The 26,286-nt window shown below is 37.9% G+C and overlaps 3 protein-coding genes across 15 annotated transcripts in view; 1 reads left to right on the top strand and 2 right to left on the bottom strand.

The window, feature by feature from the left end:
* LRRIQ1 (leucine rich repeats and IQ motif containing 1) overlaps positions 1–1,081 on the bottom strand; it is a 239,590-nt gene extending 238,509 nt beyond the window's left edge. For 11 of the 13 annotated variants that reach the window (XR_516764.4, XR_007919512.2, XR_007919513.2 and 8 more), the window contains exon 1: positions 998–1,081. The gene's annotated coding sequence lies outside the window, so the exon portion shown is untranslated. Of the gene's footprint in view, positions 1–34; positions 548–997 lie in introns of those variants that run through there. The other 2 variants (XM_051845709.2, XM_051845708.2) reach the window with 2 other exon arrangements.
* On the top strand, positions 503–26,008 carry TSPAN19 (tetraspanin 19). Its single transcript, XM_051845715.2, has 9 exons — positions 503–1,198; positions 8,410–8,502; positions 8,591–8,663; positions 10,264–10,388; positions 14,063–14,137; positions 19,903–20,013; positions 21,947–22,090; positions 23,056–23,139; positions 24,756–26,008. The coding sequence occupies exons 2-9, from the start codon at positions 8,437–8,439 to the stop codon at positions 24,822–24,824; spliced, it is 747 nt and encodes a 248-aa protein (XP_051701675.1). The 5' UTR covers positions 503–1,198; positions 8,410–8,436; the 3' UTR covers positions 24,825–26,008.
* On the bottom strand, positions 2,272–2,924 carry LOC100353915 (large ribosomal subunit protein uL22-like). The gene has a single exon (XM_051845717.1). The coding sequence runs from the start codon at positions 2,863–2,865 to the stop codon at positions 2,311–2,313; it is 555 nt and encodes a 184-aa protein (XP_051701677.1). The 5' UTR covers positions 2,866–2,924; the 3' UTR covers positions 2,272–2,310.
* Positions 26,009–26,286: the final 278 nt, after the last annotated feature.

Genomic DNA, 26,286 nt, shown 5'->3' with positions numbered 1-26,286 from the left:
GAATACATACTACTGGGTAATTTTTAAAGCTTACCTAAAAATACGTTTACTCACCAGATGCCCTCTGCAATGCAAACAAAACGAAAACCCATACAAAACCAGTACAAAGTGCTATAACTGAACCGAAAAGGCGATTCCAAAGCTTTGTTAAAGGTTACGGATGGAAATTTTCTTTCGCTGGGCTTATAAAATACAGGAAGACACAAAACGCTTTGTAGAGGCAGAGACAGGAGAGTAGGGTGAAAGTGAGAACCATTTCCTTTCGAGGCCCTTTGTGCTGGCTCTTCAGGTGAGCCCTGCTCAGTTATGTATTTGAGCACGGATGCAACAGGTAAAAGTCAGTTTAGCAGCTTATTTAACCCAATGCACGCAAAATGCTATCTCGACATATGATGAGCATAAAAGTTAATAGTTTACATTCTTGTTTTGCATACTAATTCCTCGAAAGATAGTACAGATCCCGCACGTCTCCATTCTGACTAGCTGCATTCCAAGCCCTCAACTGCCACCTTCAGCTACTGATTCGGCACAGGACAAGTGCAGCCCTCTTGGGTTCCACTGCCAACGGACCACAAGTGAATTACTTCAGGGTGACAACGAATCCCTTGGAATCAGCGAAAGCTAACACCACACGAGGCAGCCCTAGAACGCCGCCTCACTTCAGCCCCCATAAACGACAAGGCGGGAAATCTTCATAAGGTAACCGGAAATTATGTGTGGGATGGGGAACTAGGGAGGACAGTAGGGAGGCAGACGCGAAAAGAATTAGGACTAGGTGAGTATCGGGGCGGGCTGGAGGGAGTTCCTAGGAATCCTCAGGACTTTCAAGTGCAGGAGAGCTGCGAAAATCCCTGCGCCTCGTGGAACTGCGCGTTCCCTTTTTTTCTGGACGCGCGGCCCTGACCGTGAGGGACCTGCCTCCGTCTGCGCTGCCAAAGCACTGCCTCGCCGCCCCCCCCGACACGAATGTCAGCCTCGACGGGCCCGGCTCACCCACCAGCGGCGAAACGCCTGTGCTCGCTCGGAAGACGGAGCCCTGAGCTTCCAAACAAAGCGTAACCACGGCAACAGCCAATCCCAAGGAAGCCAGGCCGAGTTTAACGTACAGGTACCCTAGAAGGACAAACAATCTCGATTCTGAATTGGAACGCGCGCTGCGTTTCAGGAGCTGACTGAGGAGTTTACACTTGTTTTCCAGGTAGATTTTTAATATTTAAATAATCTTGGAAAATATCTGATGAAGAGATGACATTTTGTTATAACCCCCTAATGCAGGCATATTGATCTTTAAGATGTTTCTGGACTATATTTATACTTGCATCTAGTAAATATAGAGTTTCCCACGAACAAATTGTTCATTACCCAAAACCTTAATACTGAATAGCGATGGGACTTAGAAGTATGGAAGAGAAGTCAGTAGTTTTTTATTTTTGTCTTGCAAGATAATAGGGGAAAAATCAACTGTCAATCCATCCCCATCAAGTCCTCTGAAGGGGCGTGTGTGGTGAGCAATTTAAAAACATCTTTTCTGAAATTCTTTTAAAATGATACCTGCTATTTCAATCTAAACTCTGAAGATTTAAGTATTGCCACACTATTTAATTTTAGCCCCAAAACATATTTAAGTTCCTTTTATGGAGTAAATATATACTGTGTAAAATGTGAAATTTTTTTTGTTAATAACGCATTTCTAATCTTAATTTTTAAATGTTTGCATACAGAGCATTAAATTCTAAGAGGAAGTGGTTACGCATCATTTGAAATATATTTGCCTTCAATAAGCTTAAAGCAAACATTTCATTGAGTCTCTGAAAGAAACTACACTTCCTGGTAACAGCATAAATCTGAACTTCCCTTAAAAATCATCAAATCAATTCCAAAAGCTAATTTAAGTAATTTTAGAAATCAACATAGTTTAAAAACAATTTTAAATTGCTCTTTCTCTTAAAGTTTAGCTTGTCAAACAAAGTGATAATAATGAGGAAAAATTATTAAAATCCCTTCTGAAGATAAATTATTTCATGGTGATGCATCTATTATATTTTTGCCTTGGAAAGAAATTAACAACTCTATAAACTGATCATAATTTAACTAGAATATTATTAACCAAAAAGGAATAAAATGCACCAATAATTAAAAAGTTATAAATTATAATTGAATTTACCTTGAAACTGTGGCTTATCAACTATGTAGTGTTCAGTAGAAATCCATTTATTTGCAACATTTATAGAAACTACATTCTCAGATTGTGTATGTTAGTTTGCCTTTGAGTTTTTTTTTCTTTTAATTCGTATTTATTTTATACTGAGTTTATTCCCGAGCCATAAGTTTTTGCTTCTTTAGTTTCTTCTGGGATATCTTTTTCTTCTGGGCCACCTCCTCTTCTGGCTTAGGAACAGTCTGTTCCTTCTCAGTGAGGATCATCTCGATGTGGCACGGGGAGCTCATGTACGGGTCGATCCGGCCGTGGGCTCTGTAGGTCCGGCGGCGCATCTTGGGGGCCTTGTTCACCTGGATGTGCTCAATGACCAGAGAATCTTCATCCAAACCCTTCAGCTCAGCATTACTCTCTGCATTTTTAAGCATGTGCAGCAGAAACTCGGCACTTTTTTTGGGCCAACGACCCTGTGTCCAACCCCACTGCTTGGCCTGGGCACATCTACCAACTCCACCATTGTACCGACGGAATGGCACACACTGCTTCTTTAATGTGACGTCTTTCAGGTATTTGGTGGCTTTTCGGATATGCATACCCTTGATGGCCTGGGCAGTTTCTCGAGTGTTCTTAAAGTGAACGCGAAGATTCGAGCCTCTTGATTTGCATGATTTTGTGGGGTTTTCTGGGTCCAGTGAGTAGCGAACCATTTTCGCAGGTCACCTAAGGCCGCTTACAGGAAGAGGTTGCCTTTGACTTTTTAATCTGCATAGCTTTTTATTTTCTTGAGAATAAACACTTACTTCATTTAGATTTTGAAGATCACTCAGGTCTGGTTGACTTTTGGCCTAGCACAACATAGAAAGCACATGATGTCTATTTATTGAGAGAACAAAAAACTGTGTGAGAACTCTGCTTCTGTTATCCAACAAGAAAGAATGTCTTCCTAATGTTAATAGAGTGGTGACATAACTTCAGTTTAATAGCATCTTTCAACAGCTGTTTTGCTCTTCGGGTGGTAATGATATAATTTAAATATCTGTTATTATAGTGCTAAAAATAGCTGCAGAGAAGATATTTCTTTGTTTAATTTAGTTTTAATTCTCAAGCGCATATCCTTTGTACAATCCTAATATTTCTATAATAAGAATCATAGATAACAATCAAACAGGCTAGGTTAAGTGCTTTATAATTTAATTTAATTTTCACGAAATCCCTTTGAGATGCCCACTGTTAAAAGCTGGATTTACAGATAATGATACTGGAGTTTGGCAAGCTTATTGAGACAGTGATTTTGAGTTCTAGATTTGGGGCCGGTATTGTGGAGTAGCAAATGAAGCCACCGCCTGTGTTGCCTGCATCCCATATGGGTGCCAGTTGGAGACCTGGCTGCTTCACTTCCAATTCAGCTCCCTGCTAATGCACCTGAGAAAGCAGCTCAGGATGTCCCAGTCCTTGGTTCCCTGAACCCACATGGGAGATCCAGAAGACACTCCAGGCTCCTGGCTTCTCCTGGGCCCAGCCCCAGCAGTTGTAGCTACTGGGGAGTGAACCAGCAGATGGAAGATCTCATCTCTCTCTCTCTCTGCCTCCGCCACTTTAACAGAGTACACATGATCCATAATGCACTTTATTTGGTCTACTTTCCCAGCCTTATTTTTTTGTCTTTTACCACTTTGAGACATGCCTACTCACACCTCACTGTAAAGTTTGTGAACTTAGAGTTCCACCTGTCTTGCATATCCCCAATTTCATTCAATTTTGGTCCTAAGAAGGATGGATATTCTAAATTAGTCTTCAAGGGCCATGTATAATTCCTCTTCTCTCTGAAACTTCTCTGTTTTGTATTTTCCCTGTACACCACGCCAATTTATAGTTCAGAGTTGACCACAAGTTTTTTTTTTTTTTTTTTTAATTTTATTTGAGGTATTCAGGTTTCATGTCTTTCATATTTACAGATTTAGGAACATAGTGATATTTCCCACTCTACTCTCCCTCTTGCCCAAGCTACAATCCTTCTTCCTCCTACCTCTCCTATTCCGGTCTTAATTTTTACAAAGATCTATTTTTCAGTTTACTTTATACTCATAAGGTTAACCCTACCCTAAGTAAAGAGTTCGACAAATAGTATGAAGAAGAAAGCACTGGTCCTCAACAGTAGAGACAATGGCTGTAGACAATCATTGAATCTCAGAATGTCCATTTCACTCCGTTACATTTTAGATACTCTGTTAGTTACCACAGATCCACGGAAACATATGATAGCTGTCTTTTGGGGACTGGCTTGAACACAGGTTTTAATATTTGATTTGTTCACTTGCCCCAATTTGTTCATTTTTGTGCTGCCATCTGCTGGCACTAAGAAGAAATACTAAAACAATACTACAAGCAATTGAAGTTTAGTGAAATATAAAGCCTACAAATAAGTGAATTATGAACTACTTAAACTATTAAAACTGTAAACTATTAAAAGTATCTCTGTCTTTGGACCATTTATTAACTAATAAGAAATTAAACAAGAGAAATACCACCCCAAGGCTTTATTTCATGAAGTTTAGAACAAATTCTTCATTTATAGCAAAGAAACTGTAGATCTTTCACACCACAAATACACAAATAAGAACTACACTAACTTACTGTGTACCTTTGTGTGGCACATCATTCTTTTCACTGACGTTGTTTCCAACACATGGGGCTTGTGACTGAAAAACCCAACACATGATCATCTCTTCTTACCAATCTGTGTAAACATAGTCATGGGTTTCTGTGGCTCATTGCTTGGACACCCAGTGTGTTGTGTTCTAACTCTTTGGCTTGCATTGTTACTTTGCAATTACTGCAAATATCCTTCTCAGCAAGGTGACTGCCTTGCACAATACTGAGTTTTTACCCTTTTCAGTCTCTGTAACATGTCACCCTATTCTAGAAATTTCCTCCTCCACTGGTTTCCGTGAAACCATGCTTTGTCTTTTCATTTTGTAAAGTCATATTAAAATTTCAAATTCTTTTAACATAAACATTTGTTTATTTATTTGTTTGAAATGCTGAGAGGGAGAGGGAGAAAGAGATTTTTCACTTGCTGGTTCACTCCCCAAATGGCTGCAACTGCCAAGGTTGGGCCAGGCCAAAGCCTGGAGCTAGGAACTCCATCAAGGTCTCCCAGTGGACAGCAGGGGCCCAAGCACTTGGGCTATCCCCTCTGCTTGCCGAGGCACATTAGCAAGGAGCTGGATCAGAAAAAGTGTATCTAGGACTCAAACCTGCACTCCAATATGGGATGCTGGCTTCATAAGCAGCAGCAGCTTAACCTACTGCACCAAAATGCTGCTTCCTTGCCCTGCCCTGAAATTCTTTTAATTTATTTATTTATTTTTTTTTTTTTTTGACAGGCAGAGTGGACAGTGAGACAGAAAGGTCTTCCTTTGCCATTGGTTCACCCCCCAAGGGGCCGCTGCAGCCTGCACACTGCGCTGATCCAAAGCCAGGAGCCAGGTGCTTCTCCTGGTCTCCCATGTGGTGCAGGGCCCAAGGACTTGGGCCATCCTCCACTGCACTCCCAGGCCACAGCAGAGAGCTGGACAGGAAGAGGAGCAACCCGGACAGAATCTGGTGCCCCGACCGGGACTAGAACCCGGTGTACCAGAGCCACAGGCGGAGGATTAGCCTATTGAGCCATGGCGCTGGCCTGAAATTCTTAATTCTATTGTTCTCTACCATAAAACCTCTGATCGTTTATATCTATAATTCAGTCCATTCTCTCTTTCACTCCCATTGCATTGAGTCTCTATGAATGATGAGTTTGCATAGCCTATGCTATTGATCTATCTGCACTTAATTTCCAGTGATTATAGAATAAAGCCATTACAGATATCTCTGCCAGTTCAAACTCAATTATCACATTAAGTTTATGAATTTTTCTTATAAACTACTTCTTTGCCAAAATTTATATTTCTAGTAACTACCATTATTCTTTTATTTTTGCATCCTAAAAAGATTTTTCTGATCACCCTTGAGTCTTCCTTTCCTCTAGTAAAGCATGTTGAAATAGTATCCAAGTCTTATTTTTCTCCTTATCTTTTTGTATTTGCCCTTGTAATTGTGGAGCATGTATTTGGCCCTGCAGCTGAGTATTACCATGTGACCCAGACTATGCACATGGAATATGAAATGTTCACTTCCCTTTCTTAGAAGATAATTGACTGAGTTTACTTATCCTTCCTGCTTATTACAAAGGATGATACCTAAAGCAAACTTGGGAGCTATATGTTGAACCAGTCTGAGCTAGGCCCAGGTTTCTAAGATGTTTTCATAGAAGAGAACCAAATACCCATCTTGAATTGAGAGAGACATGAACTTCCGTTTGTTTCTACATTTGGGACTTTTGATAAAGCATTTCAATTTGATACCATCTAACATGCTAATTATTAGCACATCAACACTCAAGTCCATGTCTTCACACTTCACACCAATGATACTGAAGGGATTTCTGGTTTGTTAAGTCACTTTTCTCTTTCTCATTTTAAGACAGAGGTTGGCTGGCGCCATGGCTGAATAGGCTAATCCTCCGCCTGCGGCACCGGCACCCCAGGTTCTAGTCCAGGTTGGGGTGCCGGATTCGGTACCTGTTGCTCCTCTTCTAGTCCAGCTCTCTGCTGTGGCCTGGGAGTGCAGTGGAGGATGGCCCAAGTGCTTGGGTCCTGCACCCCATGGGAGACCAGGAGAAGCACCTGGCTCCTGCCTTCGGATCAGCGCAGTGTGCTGGCCACAATGTGCCTGCTGTAGCAGCCACTTGGAGGGTGAACCAACGGAAAAAGGAAAACCTTCCTCTCTGTCTCTCTCTCTCTCTCACTGTCCACTCTGCCTGTCAAACAAACAAACAAACAAAAAAGACAGAGGTTAAGATTTGGGGCCCAAATTCTTGTTCAATCTGTAGGTAATGCTCACAACTTTCCCAGATACTGTCATAAGTAGAGTTAAAGCCAAAACTATGGATCTACAACATCTTGATAGACAAACTGAAATCAAAATCTGGTAGGCTTTCCAGTTGAATGTCCCATCAAAACATTACAGGGATTAGAAAAATGTGGGAATAAAACTATAGGTTAGAAACTGGGGAAGCCGAATAACAGAAGGCAGGTTCAAAGCAAAGGAAGAATTCAAAGCACAGACATGCTCATGAAGCTATAAAGAAGAACCAGAGGGCCTCACAATAGGGAGGGGAGTTGACAGACACTAACACAAGCATCTTTGATTTCCCTACTTTCCAGTGCATGCTTCAGTTCAATGCATTGGTTTCTTCCTAACTAGCTTCACATTAGTTTCCTTATATCTGCTTTTGTTATGTCAGTTATACATAGTTAACATTAGTTAAAACCCCATAAACCATAGTACTTTTTAAATTGTGGTGCTAGCTAGAGTTGAAACAATGAAAAAAAAAAGAGAAAACTCAGAAACATACCAAAGGAAATTTAAGACCTTCACATAAAATTATAAATCACCAAAATCAATGGGATAAGTGTTGGTTTCTCCACAAGTGTTTTATGAAAACTGATTATCAGAAAAATATTTTTTAATGAAAACAAACTTATACAGTTCCTTTCCTAACTGTACAGCAAACTAAATTATAGATTAACTAATTTAATCCATCCATCCATTCATTGATTCAACAAATATCAATTGAGTACATACTGTGTGCTATACTTGAGAGTTATATTGGTATAATATAAGACCTTTTACCTCAATTTAATATGGGAAAAAGAAAAGTATGTGAAAAAATAGAGAGGCAAAAATTTGTACTTAAAGAAAGGCCTCCAAGCCTTTCTCAATGAAACAATGTCTCAATGAAGAACTGGAATTATTCTAAGAAATGGAATTTCCAGACCCGAAAAAGAGCTTAAGCAGAGGTTGAGGAGAATTTCTAGCAAGAAGATGAAACAAAATAAAATCTCTTACTTTACTGGAAGGTGCAGAAAGGTTGATTATTAACATGTTATATAAATGCCTTCTCCATCTCAACTGCTTAACCAAAAAAAAAAAAAAAAAAAACAAAAAAAAACAAAGAAATAAAAAAAAAGACAAATACAAGTACAATTTCATGATATCTTTAACACATCCCTATATTTGGGGCTGGATGGATGCTATACTGCCAACTGATGGGAAAAGAGAAATGCACATGTAAAGGACATGATTAAGCATGGTTATTGAAAGTTACTGTAGTGCTGATGTTTTACTAAAAGTTCTGGTTATCTTTTCAGGACCATCAATATCCAGGGAGAAAAAGAATGTTAAGAAAAAACAAAATATTAATTTTTAAGTATTTTCTTAATCTTATTAATGGAGCTTTCTTGGTAAGAATCTTAATCATTTAGTGCAAGAAAAATAATGGTTTTTTTGGGCAATTAGTTAAAAGTGATTGTCGATTGTCTTTTTTTTTAGGTTCTTGGACTTTTATTTGTAGGATTTGGTACATGGCTTTTATTAGATAGAAATAATTTTTTGACAGCTTTGGGTATGTATTATTTTTTCTCTCAATGAAATAAATAAGGCATCCCTTTAGATAACTGCATGCATTGTCTATTCAGCAGGTGGCAGTGTTTCTCTAAAATTCATTAAGTATCAGCCAGTGTTCTTTCTGAAGGCCCTTGTCAACTGGTTTCAGAAACAATTTATTAAAAAATAGAACTTGAATCCAAGACCATAAAAGAGGAGGGGGAATTTATGAACTTGACTAAGCAAAAGGCATGAGAAAAGGGAAGACTGTGTATTTTTGTTAACTCTGGAATCTCAAAATTCTACAAAATAGATAATGGAGATCAACATAGTTTTGCCACCCACATAAAATAATTTCTTTTGAAATATACTTACCATATTCTGTCACCATCCCAGTGCCAAAAATAAAACATAATATTCCCTAAATAAAAAAATATAAATAATTGATTACCTTTAACTTTGTGGAAAAATCTTTAGCTATTTATATTAATGTTCTCTTACCACTTTGTTTTGTGTTGTGGTCACTGTAGACAGAAATTTAGAAACCATTAGACTAAGGGTTGTTTTCATGTACCTATCTTTGGCCGGATTGAATGAAGTTAGATTTCAGTTACCCAAAATCTTTGTGTGGCTATTGGATGCTGGGTACCTTATTGAACAACACAAATAGACAACAGACAGAGATCTTTCATCTGCGAGTTCACTCCCCAGATCCCCACAACAGCCATGTTTTGAGCCAGACCAAAGTCAGGAGGTAGAACCCAATCTGGATTTCCCACGTGATTGGTAGGGAACCACCTATTTGAGCCATCACCTGCTACCTTCCAGGGTACACATCAGCAAGAAGCTGGGATTGGGAGAAGAGTCTGGAGCTGAACTCATCCTGGTATGAAATGTAGCATCTAAAGCTGTGGCTTAATCCACTGCACCAAATGCCCACCTCAGCAGTTGGCTTTTAAGAGGCAGTACAATCTGGCTCCAGTGAACCACTGCCTTTACCATTCTCTTATCAATCCTAGGGCATACTTAATTTATGTATTTGTTCTTTTCTTTAAAATATATACATGTATTTTTCATTTTTATTATTTAAAGGAATTTATTAATACATTAAATTCTCAGGGTCACAGTAAATGCATGATAATTACTATAAACAATTTTGATCAATTCTCATATTAATATGATATTGATATTTACACTCCTATTATCTGTGCCACACCCCTAGGCATTAAACAGGTAATTTATTGACCATATGAATAGTTATTTGGGGTCATCAGCAGGTTCCTGGGACTTCATGTTATGAAAAACTATGTATGGATTTCAGCATTTTTTCATCAAAGCAAACATCTTTTAATTCAATTTTTCTGTACAGTTTTTGAAGTTCTCTTGTAGAGTAATAGTCTTGTTGGGGAAAAGATAAAATGTTGATTGAAATTGTCCTTATTAGTAATAAGCTGATGGTGTACAAAGGATCACCTAAATCATAGATATTAATTAACAAAATTGTTGATGAGTGAATAAATGAATGCATTAATATTCAAATTGTATATTAGGCATGCTGTATTTATTATTAAGTAGGAAATAAAATAACTGTATAATAAGTCATTTTGTGGTTTCCACAGACGAAAATAATCACTTCATAATACATATTTCTCAAATTTTGGTTGGAATGGGATCTGCTATTGTTCTTCTTTGTCTACTGGGTTATTTGGGAATTAATAAAGAAATCTTATGGCTCCTAATCCTGGTATGTATTTCACTTCAAAAACCTGAATATATGTCTTATATTGTTGCATCAAGTCACACAAACAAGCAATAATGATTTCTGCCACCATGATATTTAAAAGAATATATCCTTGGGAATAACCCAATAAACTTCCAGGTAAGGGTTTCTTGGTTAGTTTTCCAGGGATCAAATCAGTTCCTCCATACCTACACTCTAAGTAATTTAATTTTCAGTGTCACATCAATGGAAATCCATCTCCTAGGGTGAACTACAGTTTACCAAACTGAAGAATCTGAAGGCTAAAATCAGAATGGAGTGTGTAAAAGTCTCGAGCAAAGTAGCTTATCAAAGCAGAAAAAAGGAGAAGGAAGGAATGAGGGAGGGAAGAAGGTAGGATCTCTAGTCTACATTTCTCCCTGTCAGTGCCACATGGAAAGCTAACTTCTAATTGATACAACAAACAGTAGCATTTAACAGAGAAATTTTAAGTGCTGAATGGGACAGACCCTGACATCTGGCTAGCCCACTGTCTCTCATAAATTATATGAAAAGATAATTTATAATCGGTAACATTGACCTGTACAGAAGCCATGTACATACATGTAGCAGGTGTGAATCACAGCTTATATACTCAAAAGAAATTTATCCTTAAACTTTTTTGAATCAAATTAATTGTGCTTTCCAGCCACTCTCCTGTCAAAGAGGCAGAGAATACAGTTGCTGTCATTTTGTCCCTTACCAGAAAGAATTCAGAGATACTGTGCTATTACCTGACACTAAAAGTCTGGGTGGTCGCTCTGCATACTGGTTTTCAGGATACACCCTAAATCACGTGGTTCCTGATTCAAGTCTACTCATTCTGCTTTGTGAACGGCATAGGGTTGCAAAGAGGCTGCTGTGCATTCATATGATGCTGTGGGCATGCCAGTGAAAACCTTTGATGAAGGACTGGTATGAAGTCATTACCTTGGATCCTTCCCTGAGACAGAGCTCTCTGATTACACAGCAACCAAAGGAATCATGCCTAACATAGGAAGAGTTGCTATCACTTTTTACTCTTGCTCCTTATTATTATGCGAACATCACCGTGGCACGAACATTTTAGTCAAGGCTAGAAACCACACCATCATTTCCCTCTAGGTATTGTCCTCATCAGGGCAATGCCAGGAAGCCAAGGTGCACTGGGATCCCACAGACTTCCAGAATCAGCCTCAGAATCTTTTGAGTCTAAAAAGAGACTTCACTGTCTCTTTTCACTATCCTCCAAAGCCTACCTTCTCCACTTAAATTATAACATTCTCTCTTTCCAAGACATTTAGCAATTCTCTTTTTGGCCTCAAGATTTTGCCTGTGGAAACCAGACAGAAATGGCCTGCGGGCTGATCCTGAGTTTTCCCTTGCTACAAAATTCCATCAGGCAGAGGAAATGTAGAGCCTACTACTGGTATAGTGTTGGGGGTTCGTTCATAGCAGCAAAAAGGAGGAAACTAGTGTGAGCAAAACCTAAGCACCTCACAAGTGTTTGTCTCATGGGATTCAACTATTAATTGCATCTGAATGAGAAAGCCTGATAGACACCATCATAAGGGTTATGTGAATATGTCTCATTCTGGAACCAAGACAGCACCATCCCTTCTGAGCACCACATCGAGGGGGCACCACTATCTTTTGCTGTTAAGACCCTTTCTCCACTCGTCTGAAAATACCAATACTTGCTGATCAACACATTTTCCCTTTAACCATGCTATTCTCACAATCTAGTTTTTGTCAAGCCATACAGGCTTAAGAGCTATTCATTCATTTAAAGGTGATTTTCCATATACCTACTCTAACTCCAAGATACATAGTCATTTTTAGAATGGTTTTGTGCATTCGTTCCTGCTGGTATTAGTCTCATTATTGAAGGTTAAGTGAGATTTCTATGTGATTTCTATATTTCTAGATATAAAGACCATATTTTTCTATAAAAATAGAAAATGTCAAGTAGAAAAGTTCATTTGAATATTTAATAAAAATATTAAATGTTTAAAATATGCAAGATTACTAATATTAACAGTACATATTTGTCTAATATCTATCCATACTGCCAAGCTTTTAAAATTATGAATTCAAGATAGTATATAATAATGTATGCTGCTATGGTGAAGAAGACTGAAGCGACCATAAATTCAAAGAAATATAATGGTCTAATAAACGTGAAAATAATTATGTTTGGTTTTGCATAGCAATATTTAAATTTTCAAATAATTAGTCCAGGGGCTTGGGTTGTAGCATAGTGGGTCAAGCCCTCATTCATGATGCCAGAATCTCACATTAGAATTACAGTTCAGGCAAGCACCACGGCTCACTAGGCTAATCCTCCACCTGTGGCACCGGCACCCCGGGTTCTAGTCCCGGTTGGGGTGCTGGATTCTGTCCCGGTTGCCCCTCTTCCAGTCCAACTCTCTGCTGTGGCCCAGGAGTGCAGTGGAGGATGGCCCAAGTGCTTGGGCCCTGCACCTGCATGGGAGACCAGGAGGAAGCACCTGGCTCCTGGTTTCAGATCGGCGCAGCGCACCGGCCATAGCAGCCATTTGGGGGGTGAACCAACGGAAAAGGAAGACCTTTCTCTCTGTCTCTCTCTCTCACTGTCTAACTCTGCCTGTCAAAAAAATAAATAAATAAAAATGATAATAATAAAAAAAAAAAAGAATTCCAGTTCAAATCCTGGCTGCTCCACTTCTAATCCAGCTTCATGCTAATAAGCCTGAGGAAGCAAAAGAAGATGGCCCAAGTATTTGGGTCCTTGTGCCCATGTGGGATTTAAGAGTCACAGGCTCCTGACTTCCCTCTCACCTCTGCCCGGCAGTTGAGGCCACTTGGGAAATGAACCAGTAGATGGGAGGGCCCTTTCTCTTTGTCTCTCCCTTTCTCTCTCTCTGTCACTCTTGACTTTCAAATAAATCAAGAAATAAATCTTAAAGATTTATGTAGATCCCAAATTAAATTTACTATTGCATTTGCTTTCATTATTCTTTCTGCTTTTTTGTTTTTTTTTTTCCTAAGTAGAAGTCCAGATATTGAAAGATCTTCTTTTTTTTAAAGATTTATTTTATTTATTTGAAAGACAGAGTTACAGAGAGAGGTAGAGACAGACAGAGAGGTCTTCCATCTGCTGGTTCACTCCCTATATGGCCGCAACAGCCAGAGCTGGGCCAATCCGAAGCCAGGAGCTAGGAGCATCCTCTTGGTCGTCCACGTGTGTGCAGGGGCCCAAGAACTTGGGCCATCTTCTACTGCTATCCCAGGCCACAGCAGAGAGCTGGATGGGAAGAGGAGCAGCCAGGACTAGAACCGACAACCATATGGGATGCCTGCGCTTCAGGCCAGGGCATTAACCCGCTGCGCCACAGTGCCGGCCCCTGAAAGCTCTTCTGTAATAGTTTTAGATATGATTTAAAAAGATGTCATTAGCAATTCCATTAGATCAGTCTGTTAGGTTCTTATGAAATATGATCACTTCTTCCTATCTTTTTCTTATCCACAGATTCATTGATTTTTTTCCTTTATCTTTCTATCTCAATAATTTAACTTATATTTGGGAAAGTAGGAAATTTCAGAGGTATTCATGTAAGGCACATTTTCTTATTAAATTGTATCTAAAATATATACTAGTAGAGTTATCACCTCTGTTTTTTTTTTTTTTTCTATTTTAGTATGCAGTATTGTTGGTATTTGCCTTTGCTGTTCAGGCTATTGTGTCAGCACTCATCTTCACGAAGAAAGAGGAGGTATGAAAAATGAAGTCTTATCAGTGCATCCTGTTATTTGAAATTAAATATCGTGAACTTTATATTATTAAGAGCTTTGTGCTTTTAAGCCAAAGTTTAATGCCATTGGAAGGAAAAGTTATTTGAGGGAAGAACTAGAATTGTGTGTATGAAGGGGTAGCGTTCAGGTCAGAAGGATGGGTAAGAGGAGCTTTTCTTTTGTTTTGTTGCCCAAGCTTGAGAAAATAGTTATAAATAACAGCATAGCGGGAAAAGAAGCCACACTGCTTTGTAGGTACCCAAGTCCCTGTACCCCATCTTCCTTCACATGCAGCTAGCTTAGGTTGCCACTGTTGACCAATTGCTGTATGATATTATACCTTGTAAAGAAATACATCTAGACTTGTAAAAGTTTGAAATGTGGCAATTTTATTTAAATAAGCTGGACTAAATAATTCACATATTTTGCACAGATGATGCCATGAGCCATATAATTACATTAATTAGAGTAAGATTGATAGTTGTCAAATTAAGTTCAAAGAAACACATACTAAATTGCCAAGAAAAAAGCCTTTTGATGCTAAAACTTGACTACCACCGACTATGGTTGCTGTTAATTCATTATGAAATTTCAGTGTTGCCATTCAGTCAAGATGTCTGTATCATGGATGGTTATCTGATAGTGGGAAGAACATGGCCTTGAATCATATAGAGGTCAACAACCTACTTAGCCTTGAGCCTATGTCATCTGTAAAACATAATTAATATCTACCTCCATTATAATCATTTAGTGACAGCTTTTCAAGTTCCAATAATAAAATAGCTTCTCAAGAGTTATTGTCTCTTCCTTTAAGTTTGAAGCAGCCCCGGATTAATTTATAGGATTCATAAGCTTTCTCTGTATTTACTCTCTGATGTAATGGTCAAAACTTAACAAAATCTATCTTGTGTAACATCGTTGCCCTCAGCTCTACTTTCTGTCTTGTGGTTGGCATCTGTACTACATGTCTCATCACCCAGGGCCTGCTGTCACTAGCCTGTAATTTAAAGCTAAAATTTCAGGGCCAGCACCGTGGCTCACTTGGTTAATCCTCCGCCTGTGACGCCAACATCCCATATGGATGCTGGGTTCTAGTCCCGGTTGCTCCTCTTCCAGTCCAGCTCTCTGCTGTGGCCCAGGAAGGCAGTGGAGGATGGCCCAAGTGTTTGGGCCCTGCACCCACATGGGAGACCAGGAGGAAGTACCTGGCTCCTGGCTTTGGATTGGTGCAGCGCGCCGACTGTGGCAGCCATTTGGGGAGTGAACCAATGGAAGGAAGACCTTTCTCTCTGTCTCTCTCTCTCTCACTGTTTAACTCTGCCTGTCAAAATAAATAAGTAAATAAATAAAGCTAAAATTTCTTCTCTCCATATCTGAAATGTATGTGTTTGCACATATTTGTCCATGCATCTGTGTGTGGGATTTTGGGGACTGTACACAGAAGGTGGATCTTGGAAAGTTGTTTTGGTAGTAGAGTATCAGATCCCAAAACTTTTGAACCTTATGATAAAACCTGAATATAGTTCATAACTACACTGAATGCCTAAATATGTTTTATCTGAGTCACCCATCTGAGCTTCAATACTATTCAGATGTCCCTCTGTTACATATATTAAAAATAATAACTACTACCAATTAATAAATGCCAAGTGCTGGTGACTCTGATAAGCATTCTAATTACATTATGTTATTATTCTACCTAACAACCTCTAGAGACACGTGGTTAGTCTTACTTTATGGAGAAGGAAGCTGAGCCTTTGAGATAAGAAATAATTGCTAACATATTTCCTAGCCCAATGACAGAGTATGGACTTGAACACTTATTGGCTGACCCCAAATTTAACAGCTTTGTTTGTATCAATTTTTCTAAGCTTTTATGAGCCTCCAGCTCTTTTTTCCCATTTACAATGGCTAACTCAGTGTTGAAGATGTATTAGTGCTTCATAGGAGGCTTGGCATACTGAATATTTGTAGGGGGATTTTATTTACATAGCAATCACTTAGTTATACATGGAAATATTTGTGTGAGCTGGCATTGTAACTTAAGCCACCCCTTGCAGAGCCAGCATCCCATATGAGTCCTGGCTGCTCCACTTCTCCTCCAGCTCCCTGAAAACAGCCTGGAAAGGCAGCAGAAGATGGCTCAAGTGCTTGGGCCCTTGGACTCACATGGGAGACCTAGATGAAGCTCCTGGCTACTGGCTTTGTTGCAGTCATTGAGGGGAGAGGGGGGCGAACCAATGGATGGATTCAGTCTCTCTCCCTCTCTCTAACTCTGACTTTCAAATAAAAATAAATCTTAAACAAAAGAAAATACTTGTATACAAATCTGTCATTCAGATGGACTCTGAATCTCCCAGATAATGATTTAGAGTATAAATGAAGCCATAAGTTCCCTCCTCCCCTACCAGCAATATGAAATGGAAAAATCTTTCTGTTCCAAATAAAAGTTAACTTAGAAAATAAAACAGATATAAATTCTCCTTTATTCAAATTTTTCTGCAATATATTAAAATATAAATGTATGAGTAACTAAGAGTTAATGAGTATGCATTTTATAATCATTATAGTATTCCCACCAGCTATTTAGTTTCATTATTCAAAGATAATATAATACAATAGGAAATTATTTGACTACTATTTTTTTTTTTTGACAGGCAGAGTTAGACAGTGAGAGAAAGAGAGACAGAGAGAAAGGTCCTCCTTCTGTTGGTTCACCCCCCAAACGGCCGCTACAGCCGGTGTGCTGCGCCAATCCGAAGCCAGGAGCCAGGTGCTTCCTCCTGGTCTCCCATGTGGGTACAGGGCCCAAACACTTGGGCCATCCTCCACTGCCTTTCCGGGCCACAGCAGAGAGCTGGACTGGAAGAGGAGCAACTGGGACAGAATCTGGTGCCCTGACGGGGGCTAGAACCCGGGGTGCCGGCACTGCAGGTAGAGGATTAGCCTAGTGAGCTGCAGTGCCCACTGACTTCTATTTTTCATAAGGTTTTTTTTTTTATTATTTTAAAGACAGAATTAGAGAGCAAGAGGGAGAGAAATAGATCTTCCATCTGCTTGTTCATTCCCCAAATGGCTGCAATGGCTGGGGCTGGGCCAGGCCAAAGACAGGAGCTTCATTCAGGTCTCCCATGTGGGTACAGAGGCTCAAGGACTTGGGCCATCTTCCACTGCTTTCCCAGGTCGTAGCAGAGAGCTGCTGCTTCAGAAGTGGAGCAGTGAAGGGGCACCCAGGTGGGATGCTGGCGTCACTGGTATCTTAACACGTTTACACCACGTCAGTCCCTTGAATAATATTATATGAACCATATTAAAAGTGTCAGCTCATTATAAGGGAGAGCAAATAATTTAATTCTCTGAATGTTTGTCTTCTCACTCGGGTAATGGAAATCTATTCTCCCTATCCTTTTACATTGTTGAGAGCCAAATAAGGAATTGGTTATCAAAATTATATAAACATTTAAATGTTTAAGTTACTTTTCTCTATATTTTGAACAGAAATGTGTTTTCCCCAAACATTCAGACTCGATCACTTTTATGTAGTATCATAGTGAAGAGAAAGCAATATGCTTCTTTTCCAGTTGTGTAGTTCATGGCTAAGACCCCCCTATAATAAAAGACAGATTAACAAAAGAAAGGCATAACAAATTTGTTTAAACAGTTTTCATGATTCAAGAGATTCTGAAATGAAGACTTAAAGCCCCAGGAAAGACTGTATTTTTGGGAGCCATTGTACCTAGTATAATTGGTGGACAAAAGCATATGATAATGGTATAAAACTCAGAAACCTTAATGAGGCCTATTTGTTAACATTTTGGGGGGCTCTGTCTGGAAGGAGAGTCTTCTGATCCACTTTCAGGAGAGACAAATCAGAGAATTTGTTATGACCTGATCCAAGGGAGAAAAGTGGGGGCAGGACAGAGAGTGAACTCTTGCTTCTGCAGTTTTTTTAATTTCTTTTAACTTAAAAACCAATGTGCCAGCCATCACTGTGGCTCACTTGGCTAATCCTCCACCTGCGGCACCAGCACCCCAGGCTCTAGTCCTGGTAGGGGCGCCGGATTCTGTCTCGGCTGCTCTTCTTCCAGTCCAGCTCTCTGCTGTAGCCCAGGAAGGCAGTGGAGGATGGACCAAGTGCTTGGGTCCCTGCACCCGCATGGGAGACCAGGAGGAAGTACCTGGCTCCTGGCTTCGGATTGGCGCAGTGCCAGCCGTGGTGGCCTTTAGGGGAGTGAACCAACGGAAGGAAGACCTTTCTCTCTGTCTCTCTCTCTCACTGTCTGTAATTCTATCTATCAAATAAAAAAAAAAATCCAATGTGTCAAGATGTTGTGTTCTGAACTTTACCAATATTGTAAAAGGATAATTTTAATATAAAAAACCCATGATTCTTATAAAAATATGTCAATGATTTTAGCATTTTGATTAATTAAGGATGCAGTAAATTGTGAATATCATTTCAGGGGGATGGTGTTGTGGTATAGCAGGTAAAGCTACTACCTGCAATACCAGCATCTCACATATGTGCTGGTTCATGTCCTGGCTGCTCCACTTCTAATCTAGCTCCCTGCTAATGGCCCTGGAAAGCAGTAAAAGATGGCCCAAGTGTTTGCGTCCCTGTTATCCACATGAGAGAACTAGATGAAGCTCCTAACCCCTGCTCCTGGGTGAACCAGGCCTTTGCAGCCACCTGGGGAGTGAACCAACAGATGGGAGGATCTCTCTCTCTCTCTCTCTTTCTCTCTCTGTAAGTCTAACTTTCAAATAAATAAAACTTAAAAAGAAAAAAAAAAACAATTCAAAGGAAATTCCAAAGAGAGGACACTTCTTTTTTTTTTTTTTTAAAGATTTATTTTATTTATTTGAAAGAGTTACAGAGAGAGGTAGAGACAGAGAGAGAGGTCTTCTATCTGCTGGTTCATTCCCTATATGGCCTCAACAGCTGGAGCTGCGCCGATCTGAAGCCAGGAGCCAGGAGCTTCTTCTTGGTCTCCCATGTGGGCACAGGGGCCCATCTTCTACTGCTTTCCCAGCCCATAGCAGAGAGCTGGATCAGAAGAGGAGCAGCCGGAACTAGAACCGGAACCCTGAAGCCGGCGCTTCAGGCCTGGGCTTAAACGCGCTGCTCCACAGCACTGGTCCCAAGACAACACTTCTATAGGCTATCACTTAATATATGCAAAACAGTCTTGGAGAAAGGAGGACTTAATTGCAAGTTCACCAAAAAAATCATTAGCATTGCTGTGATCAAGAATCATTTTATAACTTTAGTTACTCACAATTTATAAAATTATAAGAGAATGTAAGTTATAAACTACAAAATGCAGAGATACCCATAGAGTAAAATAGCCTTGAAATACGTTAGGAAAATTAGTTTCCATTGAAAGGGTACACTCCAGTCATTTTTGGTCCAAGTTTTTCACAATGCTTCCTGAGAGTATGAAGACAAATACGGAACCCTTAGTTTTTAGGAGCATGGAAAATTACTTCCTCCCCAATAATGAGACTAACATACAGTCTTCCTATAGACAAAGTTAACAAAGTCCGTCATTTTCTATAACAAAGTTCTATTACAAAGGTAAAGAACAAATGCTTTGACATTCACTGAGGTTGATATCAAAGTAATAAAGAAGAAAAAAAAACAACTAGGATTAAGCATGAATGAACTGACATTGAATACTCTCTTATGAGGTTCCATCAGAAAAAATCTTTATAAAATTTTTGCTGTTAATGCAATTTTCAACAGGTTTACCAACTATGGCATGATAAGATCGATTTGATCATTTCTGAATATGGATCCAAAGATAAGCCGGAAGACATACCAAAATGGATGATTCTAAATGCTTTGCAGAAAACAGTAAGATGCAACTAGTGTAAAACTAAAAATTAGAAGTAAAAGTGACCGCTGTGGGTTAGGGGAAGGATACACAATGGGGCAGTGAGAGGAGCAGAGGAATGAGAAGCTGATGTACTTCTTCCAAATGAACTGGGTGGGACAGTGTTGTCTCCACTTAGAAATCTCAGGATTTATCCTTTCCTTTGTAACTGCTGTCTCCTTCTCTGGGACAAATGATGTGCATGGTTAACTAGCTTCACCAAGGGAGGTAGTGTGCCCTGCTGCACCTGTTGAGAGGTAAAACTAAGCAGCAGTCCCTGCTAGCAGTAGAGTAGCACAGTGGTCAACGTCTGAGCCTGAAGCACAGAAATGCCATGCCATAGCCTTATCAACATATAATTCTGTACATTTCATATTCCATCTTAATAAAATGGGCATAGTAACCCCTACTTCTGGTTGGCAGAAATAAACCAAGTATTGTGTAGAGTGTATAGAAAGCTTTAGATATGAGACACAACGAACAACTAATACTTGTTAGTTAATGTTAGAATTTTATTTCACAGTTCAGATTTCTCTGGGCAGGTCAGTGGAAGGGTAAGAGAACTAGCATTGTCAGCCAAATGGTTTCCAGAAATAGCCTGGCATCCGGAACATAGTAAGCATTCAATAAAGAAAATGACAACCATTTATATAGTGTCAGACCTTTTTGTAAGTGGTTTTCATATATTAATTTATTTAATACTCTCAATTCAATGAGCTAGGAACTATTATCTTCATTTTATAGTTGAAGAACAAAGTGATTGAATAACTTAATGTGAATTATACAGCTCGTAAGTGACAGAGCCAAGTTTCAAACCCTCACAATCTGGAACCATCTTTGCTGTTACACTAGATGCTGCACATAAAAACAGTCATTATTTTTAGTATGGATAATAACAGAATTGAATTTTAAGAGAATTGCAAATGTTTTTACTCATTTTTCTCTGATGAATGTGGTCTGTACATTTATTGCATTTTCAGATTACATTATAGCTGTAGCAGAGGACTAAACCCTCTGTGATCATAAATTGATAAGCAAGAAAATTACCTTGTGTCTGATATCACTACTATCAATGAAACTTCAGCTATAACTCTCAGTCATGGATATAACTGAGATAGTGTATGTAGGTTTGGTTGGTTAAATTTTCAGTACCCTGACTCTGAAGCACTGTTTTTCTAGATTGTACAAAGACCATTGGTACACACCATAACATAGGCACTACTGATGGTATAGCTTCCAATAGCAAGTTCAGAAAATAATGAAATATTCACTTCACCTTCCCTTATTTCCTAGGTGACTAATATGTGAGCTGATTCATCCTCCAACTCAACTCAATTGGATTCCAGAATCAGCACTAGAAATGAGAGATTTCTTATAAGTTTTATTATTTCATAACTATTTTTATTATCTTTTATTTGGTTCTTTGTGACAATTTTATACACAATACAAAATTGAAAGTTAACATCATGTTAACCATAAGAAACTAAAAATAACTCTGAATCTCTTTTTATGTATACTAAACATATAGCAGAATGTTCTCAATAAATATAAAAAGAACTGCTGTACTTAGGAGCAAAATATGGCTCAGGTGAATCTCTGTTCTATATTCTGATCCTAAACATAGCTACATATGAGCATGCCAAATATATCTTCCATAAGATGAAATTCACATACAAAATCCAACCATAACCCATTTGTATATGTGGAGATCTTTAGCTTTGGTTGACAACAATATCAGCAATAAAATAAAGAATTAAACAAATGAATAACTATAGCCTTATTTATTTGAGTCCCCATATTTCAATAAGAGAGTAAGTTAATAATTTTCTACACAAAACTACTTCAACATATATGGAAATATATAATCAACTGGAATTTGCATATTTTATAGCGAAATTTAAACCTTTTTCCTAGTTGAAGTGTTGTGGCCAACAAAATTACACAGACTGGATAAAGAACAAGAATAAGGAAAATTCAGAGCAGGTGCCATGTTCTTGCACAAACTCTACATTGGGAAAATGGTTTTGTGATGAGCCACTGAATGCAACTTACCCAGAGGTAAAGATAAGAAAAGGCTTCTCTAAGTGTTTATAGTGTATTTTTGGTTTGTTTTGCAAGCTAATTTGCAATTATAATTTATAAATTATAATTTGAGCAAATTATACATTAAAACAGTATTCTATATGAGGACTGAATTCTAAGTCATTTCACTAAATTGATGACATATTTAGGTGAATTACAGTACTGTGTAATTTATAAAAAATTATTAATAAATTTTCTGTGAGTGTGATTTAAGTGCTCCAGATACTGTCAACTTTCATCCTCAACCTTTGTGCAAAAAAACTGTAGAAAGAGGAGGCAATTTTGACAAAAAATATGTGTGTAGAATTGGTAAGAGAACTACACTACTAGAAGCAAAAGTGTACATGGGATGGCTAAAACTGAAGGGAGAGGACCCTTGCTATGACAAGTGGTGTACAGGTAAGTTCAGGCAAAAACAAGAGGTAAATTTATCAGCAACAATATTTATTTATAAATATGGAATCTTGATAAACTAGGAATTTCCATCCCAAAAACTTCTAATTCTTTAGTTTATACTATGACGTTTAAGATGTATACTTTCAGTTACATGATTATTTCATCAATAAATAGAGCATTACAGTTTTTAAGAAACATCTACCACTTGGGCAATAATCATATATATATATATCACCACCTAAAATGATTTCATATATATATATGTATATATATAGCAATACTATGCAGAAAAGCAGTCCCCCTTCTGACATTTCATATATTTCTGAGTTAAATTATATATCAACATCTAAGCAACTTTAAAATTAGCAACTGATGTGGCCTGTGGTCTATCATATTAAACTCTATGAACTAAAAGTCTTCAGAATGACGTTGATTTGTTTAAACTTTGACAAATTCTTTTTCTCTATTTGTCTTTTCTTTGTAGTAGAATTTTGCATGTTACCATTTCTATTTCCAGGTTAATCTGAGTGGTGTCTTTTTCTTAGGGTTGTGACTCTAAAATCAGCACATGGTATGATGTTAACGCTTTAACTTTAAGTGGAATTAACCTTGGACTTTTGGCTTCAGAGGTAAGCTTCTGTTCATATGTTTAAAGATACAAAACATTAAGCAGAAACTATGCATAACAGACTCCAGAACAGCTAGGTGGAAACTTAATCAGACACATTAACACAGTAAGATCCAGGACCTTGAAACTCATCACGCCCAGGAGAAGCACAAGTCTAGGATGGGGCTAGCAATGATTCCTTAATCAACCAAGTGTATAGAGACTGTTACTAGGTGTTCATCCTGGAAGTAATGATTTAATTGTTTTGATATTATCTATATCTATCTATCTATCTATCTATCTGTCTATCTATCTATTATCTAGTCTGTCATCTATCATCTGATCTATTTTTCTGTCGTTTTGCTACATAAACCCAAGCAGTTTATGTATCTTAGCAGTAGGAACAGTCTCAGCAGGAAGAGTACTACAAAAACCGTGCAAGAATTTTAAAAAACCTTTTGCACCAAAATAAACTTCTCTTTTAATTCTGTGACCTGCAGGGTGTCAGATGTAGCATTAGAACTAAGAAACAAGATTCTATGCTGCAATCTCAGTGAAAACTGGAAAAAAAGTTCACGTTCTGGATTCAAAGACACTGTTGGAATCTACAGATTACTGTAGTGGAGACTATAGTATTGGAACAAATATATAACACATGGTTTCACAGAATAGAGTACTGATCTTAAGCTTTATGTTGATTCACTTTGATCCAAGGTTTCATCTTTTCAACTGTTAAACATTTTAGCCTCAGAATGGTAATAAAAAAGACATTCTTACAAGCAATAATGTTGTTCTAAAATGTTCATTCTGGGTCCAGAGTTGGGGCACACCAGGTTAAACCTTCGTCTGTGACACTGACACCCCATATTGGAACGCCAGGTGGAGTCTGGGTGCTCCACTTCCAATCCAGCTCCCTGCTAATGTGCCTGGAAAGGCAGCGGAGATGACCCAAGTCCTTGGGCACCTGCCACCTATGTAGGAGACCTTTGTGGAATACCAGGCTCCTGGCATCAGCCTGGCAAAGCCCCAACCATTAAAGCCACTGGGGGAGTGAAACAGATGAAAGTTCTCGTTCTTCATTTCTCTCTCTCTCTCTCTCTCTCTCTGTCTCTCTCTCATTCCCTCTCTGTGACTCTGCCTTTCAAATAAAGTAAAATCTTTTAAAATGATCATTGTCTATATTGTCTTTTTTGTTCATTCTGGGATATTTGAAAGTAAATGAGGGGATAAGGATCTGTGCTCCATATTTCATTCTGTCTTTTGCTCACGACTTCTCATGATCCTATACCAAAAAGGAGCAGCTTTGTAGGATTAATGTCTGGAAAGATGATGAACAAAAAGCTGATCAGCAATTTATCAAGGCATCTAGCTCAATGACATAGCACATTTAATTAAAATCTATTAGGCTATTTTTTTTATTTCCCTCTATACATGAATTGGATACTAACTGGCTTACTATAGAATATTCATTCTGCAGACTTCTTATTCACAGCAGATGTACCTTATTCTGAAAATTGCTTCACTTTGTCTAATCTATTTTTCTTTTAAAATATGCATCTTGGTGACTATATGCTGTTACTTTGATGAATAACCATTATTAATTCAATGTTGATCTCTTATTGTTTCCTTTTCTTTCAGATTTTGCAAGTCTCATTAATTATTTCTTACTTCAGACACATCAAGAATAGAATATATGTGGAAATGTGATCTTTGGAGTTTTATTTGTCCCAAAGAAACTGGTTAATTTTCAAAAAATTACATTGTTATATTACAAAAATATTTTTATTTGCATTTACTAAGGTTAGGACCTATTCAAGTCACTGATTGTCTATAAAGTAGAATTGTTAAATATTATCATAAAATATTTATGAACTTTTCTCAATTTTGTTTTTCAAAATACCAAACACTTGAGTTTAGAACTTTGCCTTGACTTATTTTCTGAATTCAGAGTGTATCATCACATGTACTGAATTGAAAATAAGGTGAAGTATTAACATATGTTTTGAGTTTCTTATATGAAGAGATAAGGTATTCAGAAAATACTAAGAAAGCAAAAATAATCTATTCCAAATGATCACTCAGATCCCATATTCTTTACTGTTCAACCTTATTGTCTCTTTTTCCTGAAATTTTTTTGGTGCTGGTTTAGACAATTCTCTCAGGAAATGAAAATCACCTAATTTTTTACGGTGATATTGTGAGAAAACTAACTGCTTTGAAAAATAAAAAATGCTATACAGATATGACGTACTATAAGTATTGTCCTTAGTAGTAAAAGGCTGTCTTGATCTTGAGGAATGAAGAAAAGTTAGATTGACTGAAGAGCCTGCATTGCTTCAACACATACAGAAATCTCACTCCCAATACTAATTCAGTCATATCTCTTTTCATCTCTCTTCAGTGCTCTGCAAATATCAGAGACTTGTGAACTTTTCAACTGTAGCACAAAAGAAAATAGAAAAAAAAATTTCCCTTAAACAACCTTTTTTCAGTTTAGGTATGTCAAATAGACATACCTTCTAGTCTTTGGAGGATTAAACTCATCCTCAGATTTCTATTTTCTCTAAAATATGTCATAGGAAAACACTTAGCAAAAAAAAAAAAAGTTTTGCTATTTGGAAATTTAAAAAATCAATCATTGGTAATCAAGTAAATATTATAAATTATTTTAATCACGCTCTCTATACATGTGTGTACACGTTTGGTTTTGCACCAAGAAAAAAGGCCTCTGTTAGATATTTAGATATTTTAGTATTTAGATATTTAGATAATTTAAAATTACAGTTCAAAAAATACATTCATCACTGATTGTATCATCTTTATGGTTTTAGCTAATATTGTCTTGAAGGGGGTTGACTTACACATTGAATAAATGAAAATAGAGAAGATCAGTATTGTGTCTGTTTCCTTAATCTTTTCTAAAAAAATAATCTCTATCGGAAGTGAAGCAGTGAATTGGGACACAGGAAACCATGTAATCTGACTTTACCTTGAAATTGTTATATCAATCGCTTCTCGGCCTTTTGGCTAAGATGAAGTGTGAATTGTTATATCACTTAGAAAAATGTATTTGACATGTTTTGGGCTCCCTCATTTTAATAATGCAGGGTTACTTTGTGAAAGTCCTATAAAAGTAGGATATTTTCAGATTGATCTAGATGAAGATTTA

The sequence above is a fragment of the Oryctolagus cuniculus genome, chromosome 11, assembly GCF_964237555.1.
Source record: "Oryctolagus cuniculus chromosome 11, mOryCun1.1, whole genome shotgun sequence".
In the NCBI taxonomy this organism is placed as follows: Eukaryota; Metazoa; Chordata; class Mammalia; order Lagomorpha; family Leporidae; genus Oryctolagus; species Oryctolagus cuniculus.
This window is presented reverse-complemented; position numbering and strand designations above follow the sequence as displayed.